At 48.0% G+C, this 17,528-nt stretch overlaps 1 protein-coding gene across 3 annotated transcripts in view; it reads right to left on the reverse strand.

The window, feature by feature from the left end:
• Positions 1–17,528, reverse strand: part of MYO10 (myosin X) — a 226,110-nt gene that overhangs the window by 102,131 nt on the left and 106,451 nt on the right. For all 3 annotated transcript variants that reach the window (XM_060092746.1, XM_060092745.1, XM_060092747.1), the window contains one exon: positions 5,730–5,917. In XM_060092746.1, coding sequence (XP_059948729.1) covers positions 5,730–5,917 — 188 coding nt within the window. The remainder of the gene's footprint in view (positions 1–5,729; positions 5,918–17,528) is intronic.

A 17,528-nucleotide genomic window follows, 5' to 3' on the forward strand; every position in this document is an offset into this window, starting at 1 on the left:
CAAAGAGGAGAAGCCGGCGGCCCCCAGACAGACGGTGGAGGGAGGAGGGAGGGGACGGCTGACAGCCCTGGTCTGGGTGGTTGGTAAGTGACAGGGAAGCGGGAGAATGACTCGGGAGAGCCAGGGAGCTTGCATGTGGGATCTTCCTGGACCAGGGACAGAACCCAGGTCCCCTGCACGGGCGCTGGTAACACAGCGGTTCACGTTTATCAATACTCATTGAACTGGATATACGAGATTGGTACAGTTTACCGTAGGTCATTTGACCTTAATTACTGGGGTCAGGGTGACTCTTCTAGATCCAAGAATGACTTCCGGATCTCAGGCTTGGGACCTGGTAGGATGGAGAGTGCACTTGCTAAGAATGAGAAGCATGAGAGAAGGAACCTGTTTCTGGGAGAAACTTAGGATGGACTGACGAGGTGCCACCCCTGAGATGCCCACCAGACACCTCCGTGATGATGCCTCAGGATGTCTGGACACGCGTGTGGATCTCAGAGGAGAAGTCGGCAGGGGAGGCACTGAAGTCTGGGGAGTCACGCAGATGCAGAGAAGGAAAGGCAGGCTGGTCATAAGATGAGGATGTGGAAGATGACGGACGAGCCCAGAGAATGAGGGAGAAACCAGAATGATGGAGCAGCTCAGAGGAGGGCAGGGCAACGTGTGGAGACAAAGATGCATCTTTTTTTTTTTTCCCAAAGATGGAACATACTAGAAGTTTTTGAGTGATAATGCCAATGATCCAGTAGAAAAAAAGAGGCCCAAGAATCAGGGGCAGTGAGGCTCAAAGATGGAGCAAAGTGCCCAGGAAAGCAGGGAGGAAGGATCAAAACACACCTGAAGGGGGCTTCCCTGGTGGCGCAGTGGTTGAGAGTCCGCCTGCCGATGCAGGGGACACGGGTTCGTGCCCCGGTCTGGGAAGATCCCACATGCCGCGGAGCGGCTAGGCCCGTGAGCCATGGCCGCTGAGCCTGTGCTCCGCAACGGGAGAGGCCACAACAGTGAGAGGCCCGCGTACCACGGAAAAAAAAAAAAAAAAAAAAAAAAAGGAAACAAACAAACAAAACACACCTGAAGGAAAGGGCCTCTGATGGCAACAGGACCCTTTATCCACCCCGCAGGCTAGTATCCCCTCCAGTGCAGGTATCGGCCAACTGTGGCCCCCAAGTGTGACCTTCTGCGTGTTTTTATAAATAAAGTTTTATTGGAACACAGCCTGGTGGTTCACGTGCGCTCTATCTACGAGTACTTCCGCACTCCAAGGGCAGAGTCGAGTAGTTGTAATGGAGCCGATCTCAGCCACGGAGCCGAAAATATGTATGTCCTCCCCGGCCCTTTACAGGATACCTCTGCTGACACCTGACATTCTCCATCCTGTGAATCAAATTGCCCTGATTCATGTGATTTTCTCAAAATATATACTCATCACTCCACTGCTTGCTACAAGACTTTGGAAACTTCTCTACTGCCTAGAGGATTCGATCCGCAGGTCTTAGCACGCAGGACACAGCCCATAAGGTGAGCCCCTGCACCAGGAAGTGGGACTCTGTTCCGAAACTAACACAGGGAGTCAGAAGTTCATGTCCTGTGCCTGTAGCTCACGCTCAAGTCTCCTTGGCAGGTCCCTCAACAGCTCCGAGTCTCGGCTCCCCCAGAGAAGGCTTCTGGTCTTTCTCAATGAATGGCAGTTCCCTCTTGGCCTTTCAAACACCAGTTCCTTCATGTCCTTAGCAAATCCCACACCTTACAGGTGTACCTTCTATTTGCATACGTTCCTTGTTCTTCCACATGTTTTTGCAGGTGCTTCTGTGCCTTTCCTCCCCTCTGTGCCTGCTGCTGTTCCCACGTACCAATGGACTCACGATCACATGTCACTTTCTCTGAGATATGTTTTTGATTCCTTGCTGAGCATCTACTGCCACCTTCTCTGAACAACCCTGTCCACATTTCTATTTTAGCATTAGGCAGGCTGTACTGAAATTACTTATTTACATCAGTTTCTTCCCATCAGAGCAAAAGTTCCTAAAGGGCAGTGATCGGGTCTTTTCTTTTTTAACAAGGTAAACTACCATTTGATATGAGCGTGAGGCAGACCCCATGCCTTATTCTGGCTGGTGCCCTTCTGACACAGGATGCAAGTTTTGTTCACTATTCCAATTCAGTTATTTCTAAAATACTACTAGAATAGAAAAAGACCAAACACCCAATTATTATTCCAGAATATAAAAGACACAGTTAAGGAAAAAATCACTCCAATTTTGGAAAACCAAAACTTCCGCAAAGCAAGCAGAGGTCCTAAACCAACAGCTGTTCTGCCCACCCATCCTTTGATTGACAGCTGTTGGATGCTGGCCCTTCTATCAGACACTGTCCTGGGCAATGAGCTGCACAGATGAATTAACCACAGGCCTTGCTGACACTACATTAAAAGTTCATATATACTGAAGAGAGAAAAACAGACTGAACAAAATAGACTAAACTCTGCCTGCCTCAAACTGATATTCACTTAAAACGTACAAGATCAAAATCTGACCTTGTCAGTTAGATTTTAAAAAAGCTCATGGAAGTTTTAAACATATATTTATATTTTAGAAACTATAATAGCATAAGCATTGGCTGAAACGTACACAAGGGTAAAATAAAGAACTTAAGAGAGAGAAACTCTTGAAAGTGAGACCAACAAAAAAGGCTTGGACTAGAATCCACGAGACGAGCAGCGCCACAGGCTCGTAAAGTGAGAGAAAAACTGATCTCTGTGGTCCCTGCCTAATTCCAAATAGGCTTATTTTCTGGTTTCATAGGTAATTAGCATGAAAGTTTTGAAAGTAGTAACATGTTGTACCACCAGGGGGCAGATCATGCCTGAGGAAATCTAAATAGGGCTACTGTACCCTACAATTTCTATTTTTATACTCCGTTTTCTCTTAATTCCCACAGCCCCAAGCCCCACTAAAAAAACTGCAAGAGGTCTATTAAAAACCAAAACACATTTTAATGAGCAATCTATTCTTAAAGACGCTGTTTCCTGAGTTACTTTAGATAAATACAGTTACTCTTTTCACATCAGCCTTACACAATGGGAGCTTTCTGTCTGGGGTCCCCTCTTCCTTCTCTCTCCCGGCGAGCCCCGCCTTCTTTTTAAATGCCATCGTCTCTGGCAGGAACATGCCAACCCCTTTCCGTATTATTACACACACATATATATATATGCACAATGATCTCATTTGATTTTTCACTTTCTTCCCAAACTGCTCTGTCTAGCAAGTGATGTATGAGTCATGCTCTAATTTTTTCCACTGAAAGTAATAAACACGGCCAATTATCGATGGCAAATATTTAGGTACCTAAGTGTGGAAAACAACTTGATCTTCCTAAGATAGATTAAACTCTTTCTGTTAATCTTATCAAACTATATTCTGTATGCTAAAATAGTGATCTTAAATTCTAACTCCTGAACTTCAGTGAAGTCATCTAAAAGAGCCCACAGATAGTGCTCTAGTCATAAGGCAAGTTAATTAATTGGGAAGGTGACTCTTAAAAGCTCTGTTTCTTGGGTTTTTTTGTTTTGTTTTTTTGCAGTACGCAGGCCTCTCACTGTTGTGGCCTCTCCCGTTGCGGAGCACAGGCTCCGGACGCGCAAGCTCAGCGGCCATGGCTCACAGGCCCAGCCGCTCCGCGGCATGTGGGATCTTCCCGGACCGGGGCACGAACCCGTGTCCCCTTCATCGGCAGGCGAACTCTCAACCACTACACCACCAGGGAAGCCCAAAAGCTCTGCTTTTACACGAAGCATTAGCTTCATTTTTGATTAACTGCAAGTTACAATGATTCATATTTACTGAAATGGATAAATGGACAGTCCCTCTATCCAAGTTGTTTCTATAGCCCAGTGCATGAGCACCGTTAAGGTAATAAAGAGGAGAGAAGGTATCTGCCCAGATGCTTCCCTTCCCTTAAAGAAAGTAGCTGATAGAGGGAGGCAAGGAGAGACCATATGAACGTGTTCTACCTTCCACATTCATATAATTCTGATTGATGACAAACGAAGGACCCCCGAACAAGAGTAACGGGTAAATATTGCCAATAAGAAGAACACAGTCCCTGAAAGGAGTTGTGTGTGTGGCACCTGCAGGCACCATGACAGCACACCCGTGTCAGAGCAACAAGCGATGCCTGCAAAGTCCATGGCACAGCGTCCAGACGCAGCGGAAATGTTGGCCGTTATTCCTTATCCACCTTCAATCAGATGCCACGTAGGAGGGTGTGAGCACCTCCCAAATGCCCTCCTTTCTCTCTCCTGGAGTTTCAAGGAGGGGCCTCCTCTGGCATGTCTGCCCCCCACTCCCTCCCCAAAGGAGTTGGTTTCTCTAGCAGGTGAACTGGTGGGAAGCGCTGGTCAGCTCCTCCCCATCTGGGAACTGGTTTCCACAGTGGTCCTGGCCACCAGTTACCTCTCTGTACCCCGACCAGGTGGTAATTCTGTCTGTAATTCGGGGCTCCCGATTGGCTGGGAGTCTAAAGCTGACATACGGCACTTCATCTGCCTCCAGTGCCTTACTTCCAACTGGGTCGGAAATCCGGGGGCAGAGAGGGGGGTCTTATGTGTCAGCCTCCCCAAATCCAAACACCCTTTCCTTTCCCCTTGAAACAGTAATAACTGTTTCGCCACAAGTTGGGAAAGAAGATTTTGACATCTGTTTTCGATGGCTTTCTAGCCCCATCAGCAGTTTTAGTAACACTGTCGGGTCTCAGTAACAGCCAAGCTCCATGAATGAGCGCCCAGAAGGACGCATGAGTGAAGGGCTTGGACGTTCCACAGCACTCAGCACGTCTGCTCTGGATCTCATCCGGGGGTGTTCTGATCGCCACTAGAACATGATTCCAGTATAAACAACAGGAGCCAATAGGATGTCACTAGAATACAGGCGGTAAGACCCATTTGAATTACTCAGTAAAAATTAAATATCTTTTTCCTACTGTATAGCACAGGGAACGATACTCAATATCCTGTAATAAACCATAATGGAAAAGAAAATTTAAAAAAAAGAATGTCTATACGTGTATAACTGAGTCACAATGCTGTACGGCAGAGGTGGGCACAGCATTGTAAATCAGCTACACTTCAATCAATCAATAAATAAAATATCTTTAAAGTAATACACTCTATTGATATATTTTTTAGGAAGTTCCGAGCAGTAAGTGTTTGGAGAGTGAGGCGTCTGGTAGTTTATTTTAATAAATGAGCAAGACTCGGCTGAAACAGATGTCAAGACCTTTTTCCCTCAGCACCCCCCTGCAAAAAGTTAATTGAAATAAGCACGCTTTCTATCATTCCCTCAACATATAACATAGTAAGTCCCACTTCTGTGGCTAATTCAAAGGTCAACTTTAGGAACAACCAATTAAAATCATTAAAAATTCTTAAATTTGGGAGATTCTAGGGTAATCTTCTCCTACTGGCAGAAACCAAAACCTTGCTCCAACGGACAAGCATTCTGATGAGTGTTCTAGAATATATAAAATATTTTAAATTTGGAAGAACTATGTAATGTTTCCATAAGTCAATAGAAGGACCATGCCTGACCACTGGAATAAACCAAAGAATAACTCGTGTCTTTTGGAAGCTGTAGTTGTCAGGCTATTCAAAAGGGAAAACTCCATCTGAGAAATCTGGGGGTTGATGTGCTAATAAGCGGGCTCCGTGCCTGCGGCGGCGGCTGGCTGGTTACCTGATGAGGATGCACTGGTTGTCGTGGCGCTTCCACAGGCAGCGGTAGCACTCGTTGGCGATGGCGAAGACGTGCGGGGGCAGCTCGCCCAGGTGGCGCCTGCTGTAGCGCTCCATGGCGTCCCGTGAGTACAGGCCAGCGATGGTCTTGTAGGGGTTCACAGAGGCGATGATGGAGCCGATGTAGGTCTGCGAGGACAGGGGGTGGGGACACAGGGACCCGGGTTACAGGTGGCACTCGGGGCTGGGGGGGGGGCGGGGAGTGGGTGGGCACAGGATCTCACCCCCACCCATGCTGGGGCAGAGACAGAAGCAGCTCAGCGTGGCTCCACGCCCGGAGGGGAAGAGATGCCACCTCTCACACCAGAGCCGCTGTCTGAGCTTGACCAGAATCCTTTGAGTGTACGTTAAGGGGACCAGTGACTCCTGAGCCCCACTCACACATTTTTCCTTTACCTTTGGGGACAAATCTTGTGCAAAGGAATGAAGCCATTTCAAAGAGCACTGCAGTGAAAGGTAAACAAGAGAGAGGATGGTGACACGGTGAGGCCCAAATCCCTATTCCCCAGTGACCTCCTGACTCCGATCCTCATCTAGTGGCTATTAGGAAATGACAGGATTAAAGAAATAAGAGAACCAGGGCGGGGTGGTGGATGAAGAGTCACTGCTTAATGGGTACCGGGTTTCTGTTAGGGATGGTGAGAAAGCTCTGGAGGTAGACAGTGGTTATGGTTGCACAACATGGCAAATGTATTTAGTACACTGAACTGTACACTGAAAAATAGTCAAACTGGTAAATTTTATGTTACATATCTTTAAATTATAAAAAGCAACAAGGGCATTTTGAAAGCACTAGGTATTCTTTCAGTAATCTCAAACACCGCGTGAAGTGCCATGTAACGTATCTGGAAAATAGCTGACTGGCAATCTTATCTTTTCTGGAACCAAATCCAGGCCAGAAATTAAGCAAAATCTTCAGAGCAGCCAAACAGAGGCTACAGAGTTCTTAAAGCAAAATGCCTCATGCCTCCTCCACATGGACGTAAACGACTCATTTGTCCTTCTTCAAGAAAGGCTAACGAAGTTTGATTGTCAGACACAAGTGCGGCAGCAGATGAGAAGGGGTGGGGGTCCCTGCAGCCACCACCACCTACCTGCTAGCTTCTGGGGTGTACACACTGCACCATGGGCTTGATGGAGAGCTACGGGCCGGTTCTGCCCTCTCCCCCAATTCACGCATTGAAGCCCTAACCCCCAGTCCCCCCAAATGCAAGTATGCCTGTAGACACGACCTTTAAAGAGATGATTAAATTAAAATGAGGCTGTTCAGGTGGGCCCTAATCTCGTCCTTATATGAAGACGGAATTTGGATACACCAAGAAACACTGGGGACGTATGTACATGCACAGGAAAGACTATGTGAAGAAACAGGAAGAAGGAGGCCGTCTGCAAGCCAAGGAAGGAGCCCTCAGGAGAAACCAACCATGCTGACACCTTGATCTCAAACTTTTGAGCCTCCAGAGCTGTGAGAAAATAAATGTCTGTTATGTCTGTTGTTTCAGCCAGCCAGTCGGTGGTCTTTTGTCATGGCAGCCCGAGCAGACTAATACACAGGGCCTGACCCTTTCGCCCCTCACAATAACCCTAGGAGGCTCACGGTGTTATTACACCTACTTCTCAGAGGAGGAAACTGAGGCAGAGTGATAGAATTTTGCATTCGGCCACACAGCTAGTAAGTGGTAGAGGTGAGATGTGAATGCAGGCAACCTAATTCCAGAGCCTTCTCTTCACATTCACCGGCAGGGGGTGGCAACACAGCAGAGCACAAGAAAAGCAAGAAACACTGGACAGAAAGTCTAAACATCCTGAGTGCATCTGTACCATATTATAGCAATTTGTAATCATTTATATTCACAGTGACTGCCAGGAACATCAAGTATCGTGTGTCCCGTCTTAACTGTTTTCAAATGTAAGGAGGTCTATAACGTAATATAATATTTGGAAATATTTTGAACCAAAACAAGGTTAAAAAGGTCAAAGAGTTATTACTATGTGACCCAACAATTCTACTCCTAGGTATGTACCCAAAAGAATGAAAAACTGGTACTCCAACAAATACACAGCAGCATCATTCGCAAGAGCCTGAAGGTGGACACACCCCAATTGCACATCGTCAGATAGATGGGTAAACAAGATGCGGTACACATCCACACACTGGAATGTTATTCAGTTGTGCAAAGGAATGAAGTACTGATACAGGCTACCATGTAGATGAACCCTGAAAGCAGGACACTAAGTCAAAGAAGCCAGGTACAAATGTTCACACATCCAGAGGGGGTAAATCCATAGAGACAGAAAGCTTGGTGGTAGTTACCATGGGCAGAGAGGAGGGTGGGGCGAGGCAGGACTGGGGGGTGACTGCTTTGCAGGTACAAGGTTTCCATTTGGGTGATGAGAACATTTTGGAACTAGACAGAGGTGCTGGTTGTACAACACTGAATGTACTAAATGCCACTGAATTTACTTTAAAGTGTTTAGCTTTCTGTTATATAAATTTCACTTCAATTTAAAAAAAATTAAAAGACGTGGAGCTTTCACGTATGAACGTCCAGGTCTTTGGAAACCTCCACTCTCTAGAGAGGCCACTTTTCCCCGTCATAGCACCATGGGGAGGATGTGGCCAGAAAGGTGGAAGCTTTTTCCTCTGGGGAAGGAAAGGGTCCTACTTCTAAAGAAGAGCAGAGAACCACATGGTTCCCTGGAGGATGCCAGACACCCTCCATCAACGCCTTGGCCACAGGTGCTCGTGGCTTCTTTTACATCGACTGTTTGCACAGGTGAGGCAGGCAGGTATGTGATGCTTGAGGCTCTGGGTGTCTGGCCCCTTCCTCTGGTTGGTCTAAAACGTCAGGCCTATTTCTACCTTTCCAGTAGTTGTATGCATTATTATTTTTATTCTGTGAAATATCAAGACCGTCCATTTTCCTGTGAAACATGTTCTTTTTCCTACTTTGGCAGAAGTCAAGACAGTCAGTGCCGTCCGTCTGTATACAGATAGGTAGGCGTGTTGCCGATCCCCTTTCTCAGCTACAAGTAAAACAGAAAAGCCAGTCAGGGCGTCAACTTGACTATTAAATTTAAGTAATGTTAGAAGAGTAATCCATCACGAACATATCTTTTTAAGAAAATAACATGCCTAAGTCGTGTAAATGTTTGCACTTCCCATTTCAGAACACATGTGTATGGTGGTCGTAAAATTCTGAGATGAGACTTCTTAAAAATGTATTGATTCACTCATGATAAACATCATAACCTTTTACTAAAGGCTTTCCTTTGAAAGTGATTATTTTGGTCAAAACCTCATAGGCATGCTCCCCCTTCCTGGTTGGGGAACTAGTCTCCCAGCATGGCTTAGGGCAGGGGTCCCCCAGCCCTGGGCCGTGGACCGAAACCAGTCTGCAGCCTGTTAGGAACCAGGCCGCACAGCAGGAGGTGAGCGCGGGGTGAAGCTTCATCTGCCGCCCCCATCACTCACATTACCGCCTGCACCATCACCACCCCCCATCCCCGTCCGTGGAAAAACTGTCTTCCACGAAACGGGTCCCCAGTGCCAAAAAGGTGAGGGACTGCTGGCTTAAGGTATCACTCACGCTGACAGCGTGCATGATGTGGATTTTGTATGGGGGCAGGACACCTAAGGCTTGTTAGCAAAGATGAAGACAGAACACCCACAATGGTCTTAATGGCTAGTTTCACTTTTGAGTAATTCACATCACACTTGGCCCAGTGAAGTAGCTGGAAGGTGTTTCAGAAGGACAATGTGGTCAGCGGTGTGGCAGTTACAGATGACACACGTCTGCCTCGCACCCAGTCCCTGGGGATTCCAGAGGAATGAAGCCGGCCTCTCCGAACAGCAGACGGTCAGCACTGAGGCAGCCCCCAGAGTGGCAAGGATTCTGCTGGCGGTCACGCCGGGTGGACCCGCTAACGCATCACGTACCTTCCCAGACCGACCGCCGCGCAGGGCGAGCTGGTGGCCCGTGAGCTGATGCCCAGCCAGTGTCTCTGGCTCAAAAATCATTCCAACACGTCTAAAGACTGTTCCACTGTTGAGTCGCCATCTTATATAATTTGTAGGTGACAGTAACGTCAACCAATGGACTCACATGTGCCAACAGGGACAGCAAAAAACCGGACTGAATTTGAGCCCAAACTCAATAACCTGATATCTCTCCTTTAGAAAAAAAAACAACAACTAAAGAGTACATAAAATGTGTGTTTGGCTGGTATGGAAAAAGAATCCAGTTTTTTAATAGTTATTTTTTAAGATTATAGGAAACCTTGCCTCATTTAGAGTTAAAAATGTCTCCTACTGTAAGCACCTCCACTTACTTCCAGACATAAATTAGGCTCTTAGAACACGAATGCACACGTTTTACTGTTTCACCTTCTCACTAATGACCTGAGTCATTTCTTAACAGGCTTGTCACCAGATTTCAAATGACAATTAAGTCCACAGGTTTCCAAAACAGCTTTACTGACATTTCAGAACCGTGGGACACAGAGGACAATCTGACCTGTGCAGACACACTGTCGCACACCCTCATTTGCTCCGACCTAACCTTGACCTCTGGGCAGTGCAGAGGCCACGCTTCTGCCTCGTCTGACCGAGGAAGGAACAGTGCCCGTGAGTGAGGGTGAGGGCAGGGTCCTGGATCCTGGCGTGGGGTGCTGCCCTCGGGTCTGTGAAGACGCCCTTCCCCACTCACCTACGTGCAGCATGGAATCGTCCCAGCCTCTCCGGCCACATCGCCAGTGGCCACCGTCTCCATGTGCTGTACACCCCACTTTCAATTAACTCTAGAATCAACCCCCTTTTTCTCCATCTCCACCGCCCTGGCCTCACTTGCTCAGATGTCCCCAAAAGTCTCCTTTCCCACTGATCTCCCACTCGGTCTTGCATGTTCAATCCCAGCTTCACATGTGACCAATGAACATGTGAAAACAAAAACTCTCCTGCGTAAAACTCTTCAAATAGCTCCCACAGGAATATTCAGGAAGAGAGTCTGAGCACCCAAGTCCTAATGAATTATTCTCCTAACAGTTCCAGGAGTGGGGACCGCGTCAGCTACTTAACTCACTGAGTTTTCATTGTTGGTGCCCATCTTCGTGCCAAATGGTACTACTGAACCTCCCTAAAAGGAATGTGTAAAACAGCGTGGCAGGGCTTCCCTGGTGGCGCAGTGGTTGAGAGTCCGCCTGCCGATGCAGGGGACACGGGTCCGTGTCCCGGTCCAGGAAGATCCCACATGCCGCAGAGCGGCTGGGCCCGTGAGCCATGGCCACTGGGCCTGCGCGTCCGGAGCCTGTGCTCCGCAACAGGAGAGGCCACAACAGTGAGAGGCCCGCGTACCACAAAAAAACAAACAAACAAACAAACAAAAACAACGTGGCAGCAAGAGTCACAGTTCCTAATGGTTTATTCAAATTAGGTGAGATGGTTGAGGTCCATCAGCAAAAATAATTACAGCCGGGGCACCTCTATCTTCTCTCCCCCTACCCTGAACATACCACCCTGCATGGATTATTTTGTCATTAAAACAAAGGCTGCATGGGTAAGAGGTTTGCGGAATAATAAGGAAAGTTCAACACGTAATGTAAGTAAATACGGACACTGGGATTGGAGGATGGAAGAGCCGAGCTGTGAGCGAAGCACCAAGCGAGGCAAAGCCACGACGCAGTAAGAAACCCTAAGAGTTGTGAGATAACAGTGTGGTCCATGCTCGCACCACTGGTCACTCTCTAAAAAGGTATTTTTTATTACCGCCCCCAAACCACCATGAAAACGCCATGCGCACTGGAACTCTGGATACGTGCAACTCTCAAACACCAGGAGGGGCCAGGTGCTGGTTTCCTCATACTGGATTCCAAATTCCACGAGAATAAATCTCCTGGTCATTTTAACGGCTTTTCAGAAATAGAAAGTATATTCTATTTTGAAGCACATAAAAATTTTTTTCTAGTCGGAAAAGTTCCACATAACTCACCAAAAAAATACATTTCCTCGCCCATTTTAATAACCTGGAACAGCTGCAGTGCCTATTGCTATGAAACATTGGGAGAAATGCGCTGCATTGCTTCAGTGCGGAATCTACCAATACAAGGTTTTCAAAAGGCATAAGGGTATAACACCTATATCTAGTCCCCCACCCAAAACAATTGAGTATAACTAAGAACACTAAAAGTGACCCAGTGGCCTCAGATGCACTCTGCTGGTAGAAACGGAGGATCCATGTTACCGCTGGGAAGTCACTATTCCAACACAGGAAGAAATGATGGAGACAGCATGATTGGGTCAAGTCAGAAGACTGGAAGTCCTCACCCTGGACCTACCTTCCCTGGTACACTGCTTAACCCCTCTAGGCTCGAGATTCCAATCAGTAATAATAGCACGTCCTCTGTTACCCCACCTGATCACCATGTGAAAGTATTACGTAAGTCACAGGTATGTATTATAGTTTTTGTTAATGAAAACAAAACTACAATGGCTTTTCATCATGTGGGTTTGAAAAGCTGGATGGAGATCAAGTAAACTGAAATGCACTAGGGAAACTGGTTCAAGTCAGTGCCACAACTCTTCTAAAGGTAAGGACTTGTTAAGAAGTGGGAACCGGGCTTCCCTGGTGGCACCGTGGTTAAGAATCCACCTGCCAATGCAGGGGACACGGGTTCGAACCCTGGGCCGGGAAGATCCCACATGCCGTGGAGCAACTAAGCCCGTGCACCACAACTAGCAAGCCTACGCTCTAGAACCCGCGAGCCACAACTACTGAGCCCGTGTGCCACAACTACTGAAGCCCTCATGCCTAGAGCCCATGCTCCTCAACTAGAGAAGCCACTGCAATGAGAAGCCTGTGTACCACAACGAAGAGTAGCCCCTGCTTGCCACAACCAGAGAAAAGTCCATGTGCGGCAACAAAGACCCAATGCAGCCAAAAATAAGATAAATAAAAATAAAATAAATTAATTAAAAACAAAAAAAAGTGGGAACCACTAGCCAGATTTACTCCCCACCCACCATTCTCCTCTTTCCTTCTCTCTCGATCATCACAGCTAAACATAGCCATGGCTTACTTCCCCAGATCTCTACCTTGAATGCAGCTGCAGTTTTAAATTGCAGATCTGTATGCTCAGCGGCCTGCTTGGGCATCTCCACTTGGATGCCCCTAAGCCCAAACTCAACATGGTCAAGGCTGAGCTCCCCCAAACACCTGCCTCTTCTCACACAGTCACATCTTCACAAATGGCACCATGGTCTACCCAAATGGTTGATCCAGAAACCTAGCAGTCATCCTAAAGAAGTCAGCCTACTGCCCGCCCCCAAACCCAATCAAACACCTAGATTCTACCTCTTAGTATGTTTCATACTCCAGCTCCCCCAGGATTGGTTTGGAATCCCATCATTTCCCATCTGGTTTGCTGGTCACCTCTCCTCCTAGACCGGTTATACCTGCTGGACTCATTCATCACCTGCAGCCAGACTGAGTTTCCCCAAAACTCACCTTTGACACTGTCCCCCTACCAGCCTTCATAAATGAATTCAAGGTCACTAACTCACACACAGTGACCTTCTTCACCTGCTCTTGACCATCTTGCCAGCCAGCTGCACGCAACCCTCACTGCAGCATCTTGCATGTCCTGCAGCTGGACAAATGCACCACGTTATTTGAAATCTGTGCGCGTGCTGATCTTCTGCCAGGAATGAGCCACCCTCCCTCTTGGATGAATTCCTCTAGGGATTCCTTCAAAACTCGGCACAGTTAGTGCCTCAGCTGGAAATTATTTTCTGACCCCCTCGTACCTCTTCCTGCAATGCTCATTCTTTGTGTTCCCAGCACTTTTATCACACTCATTGTCACCCTGAGCTATTGTCAAAGATTTGCTGTGTCTGCCTTCATCAATAAGCTAGGAGGTCCTGGTGGGACAGTGCCTTTCATTTATTCAATCTTTCAAGAAACAATTACCATGAGCAAGATGAATTTTGCATCCTTGGAGTCTCACACACAGCCTGGCACACAAGCAGGGCTGAATGAACATAGATATATTAGGGGCACACAAATTCACTACCAATCCACCAAACAGGTTCCTGTTTTAACTGCATTCTCGTGCTCTACAGCCACCTTCTCCCTAACAAAATTACTTGCCATCCTTGTCCAATTAAACAATTAAAACCGTTAAGCATGCAAGTTGGTTGAAAAGAAAACTTGATCACAAACGATAACTCAAGATGTTACTAAATTCAAGCTCTTATATTTAGAAATGACATTTCCATTTAATCTGAGTGAATTTCTGACTCATATTCCCTCCTTGTTGAAAGGAATCTGACCCAAAAGAGGCAGGAAAGGGAAAAAAAAAAAAATTAACAAAAACAAAGTTCCTAATTGCCACCATCATGTGCCGATGTAGAAATGGCAACTCAAGGCATAAATGTTTGGTCAAGTTTAAAAATACACAGAGTCAGACAGATGGTTACAATCATCTTTTGGCAACACCAGTGTTGATTTCATGTGAAAAAAAAAAAAACCTTAAAACCACACTGTATTCAGCTGTTCCTGGTATGAGACAAATGCCAAGCCTGCCGGCCATCCGGTCTTCGGGCCATGAGAGGCGCGCTGTTACTTGACACTGGCTTTGGAAAGGGACAGAAAACAACCCCCCAAAATCTTCTCTGGGAAGACTGAACTCAAGGAAATGAATCTCAGCTTCAGATCTGCAGGCCTGCAACAGTGAACTCCACAGCCTGCCTTGCCCAGCATGAACACTGCAGGCAGCCCAGGTGACCTCACTTGCAATCCACACGTCGTCTTCAACTGGCTGCTGCCTGCCAACACCTCTTGCAGACTTCGAAGTTAATTCAGGAACCATGTCAAACACATTTACAGATTCGGTCTGGAAGGCCACCTAACCAGAGGAGTATATTTTTGAAACACCTAAAAATACATGAGCTGTGAAGCATCTTCTGTGCTTACACCAGCAGTTATCTTTAGACACAGCCTCACTTGACTCTCAACTCTGCCCCGTTTGTTCGGCAAGACCAACAAACGAACCCATGAGGTGGGTGGACCAGAGCAGGGCGTCCTCTGGAGCCCCCCCAAGCCCATAATTGCAGCCGAGCCCCAAGGCTCCCTGTGGTCTCACCCTGATGGGTTTCCATCCATTCCGTAGAGGCTGGGACAGGAGGCTTGCCCACACAACTGACCCAGAGCAGGATGAACCTTATGATGGAGACAACGTGTTTCTCGTCCACTGGGCAGGAAACCAAACTGCCACACCACGGAGCCAGCTTGGCTGCTCCCCCACTGTGGACCCGGAGCTGACAGTCAATACAACAGAAACCTCAGCTGCTCTGGTCCATGTGGTGCGTAGATGCTGGGTACAGAAGCTGAAATGATCCGGGCTCCAGAGAATACAATGCAACAGGCATCCAGAACCCAGCTCGTCTCTCCCGCTCTCCTCTCCTGGCGGAGCTGCCGGCACTGCGCTCAGGGCCATCAGGGCTTGACAAGGCTGGGCAACATCACCGCCAGCCCCGCTACTGCACCGCCTCCGCCACGCGTCTCATATCTAACTTCCTCTTGCTCAGCGCCATCTCTACCCCGGTCCAAAACCCTCATCTCTACACCTCTGAATTACTGCCACACTCTCCCAGCCAATCTACCCTCTAAAGACTATACCACATCACTTCCCTATCAACCCTTCTAAATGTTTTCTCAGGGAAATTCTCTCTTCAAAAGCCTTTAACAAGGACAGTGTAGCCTCTTTACCACCAAGCCCAAACGCTGCTGCTTACTTAGCTTTAAGTAACGTAGGGTTTCTCGGCATGACTGACCTCTGGGGCCAGATAACTCTCTGCGGTGGGGCCGTCCTGTGCACCTTGGGCTGTTTAGCAGATGCCTGGCCTCTGCCTACTAGGTACCATCAGCATCTCTAGCTACGGCAACCAGAAAGGCCTCAAGAGAGTACCCAATGTCCCCTGGGGGTCACATCACCTGGTTGAGAACCACTGCTTTTTTTTTTTTTTTTGCGGTACGTGGGCCTCACTGTTGTGGCCTCTCCCGTTGCGGAGCACAGGCTCCGGACGCGCAGGCTCAGCGGCCATGTCACGGGCCCAGCCGCTCCGCGGCATGTGGGATCTTCCCGGACCGGGGCACGAACCCGTGTCCCCTGCATCGGCAGGCGGACTCTCAACCACTGCGCCACCAGGGAAGCCCAGAACCACTGCTTTTAAAGGTGTCCTGACTCCAGCCTACCTATCCCACAAATTATTTGATGTTCCCCAACACACACCAGATTCCATCAGCAAAGGAACCTTCTCCCAGTTTAGTGAAGCCATCGCACCAAATGCACTCTCATCTCTCCGCCTTCATGGATGGCGTCTCACCAGCCTTTCCTCCTGATCAACTCTCCTCCCTCCTTTGCAGTATCATTCCTGCCGCCCCCTCCACAGGGCTCTTCATGGCCAGCTCCGGCTTTCTCACACACGTATTTGTTCCCTCTCCCCATCTCTTATCTCTCTGTACGACACATACCCCTCCTCTCCAAGTCTTTAGGGACTTACAGGTGTGGGTACTTGTCCCCACCAGGTCTCCTCAATGGTGGGAAGAGACACAGGAGGGTGGGACTCACGGGACCCTCTGCAAGGTGCCAGGAAGCTCACAGATAAGAGGCTCAGGGTGGAAGTCTGAGGTGGGGTCCCAGGTCGGGAGCTGAAGTGTTGAGCAGAGTTCTCATCTGGGAAGTCGCCAGAGGATGAGTGACAAGGTGGAGTGTTAGACGTGAGAGCCTGGCTTTCTAGGAAGGGACTCCAGTATTTAGGGCATGAGGCAGGGGCCCATGCAACGCAAACAGCAGAGCTGCTCTAACCCAGGCGTCAGAGCCAAACAGGACCAGCGGCAAGGCTGGAGTCATGGAGATCTACAGACACGGGGGTCTGCACAGCCTCTGCCTGGAAGGAGCAGTGCCAAGTCCCAGGTGGGAACTTTCCAAATAAAGACCTGGTGGTATTAGATGAGAAAGATGGGGAGAGAGGTACAAAGGTCAGCAAAGTTCCTCAAGTGCTTTCACTTGACACTTTATTGTAAAACAGCCCTGTCAGATGCGGGGGGGGGGGGGGGCGGTTATGATATCTGACCTTTAAAAAACTTTTCTTTAATTGCCATAGAAAAATTAAATGGTTACTACAGAGCCCAAGAGGAGGTGAGTAGAGAAAAGTGGGCTCAACTTTGGTTTGTCTACTGATGCTTTACCCCTTCATAGCTCTCTACCCACATTTGAACAGAGGATGCTCAAGGCTAGAAGAAATATTTTACTGGGGTCTGGTAGTGTCCTCAGACAACAAGGGTGGCCCTCAAGGAGAAAAAGAGTTAATGGTCCTTCTTAGCACAAAACAACAGACTCCTCTACCTGGAGATGGGTCTGCTTACCAGCAACCTGTGCTGCTTGGACCAGAAAGCCAACAAATAATGCAAGATCCAGGGTGGTGGGGGAGAGACCAGGAGTCCCTTCTCAATAACAGGACTCAAAGGAGGGCGCCTATGGCAGGCAAAATAACGCACCACTCTCCGCCCCACCAAGATGTCCACCTAATTCCCAGAACCTGAGACTACGTGATGTTGCAGGCAAAGGGACTCTGAAGATACATTCAAGTTGTAAGTTCTGAGGCTGGGGATTATCCAGGTGAACCCAATCTAATCGCATGAATCTTTAAACCCTGAGAACCTTTCTTGGCTGCAGTCAGAGA

The sequence above is a fragment of the Mesoplodon densirostris genome, chromosome 3 (assembly GCF_025265405.1).
Source record: "Mesoplodon densirostris isolate mMesDen1 chromosome 3, mMesDen1 primary haplotype, whole genome shotgun sequence".
NCBI classification, from domain to species: domain Eukaryota; kingdom Metazoa; phylum Chordata; class Mammalia; order Artiodactyla; family Ziphiidae; genus Mesoplodon; species Mesoplodon densirostris.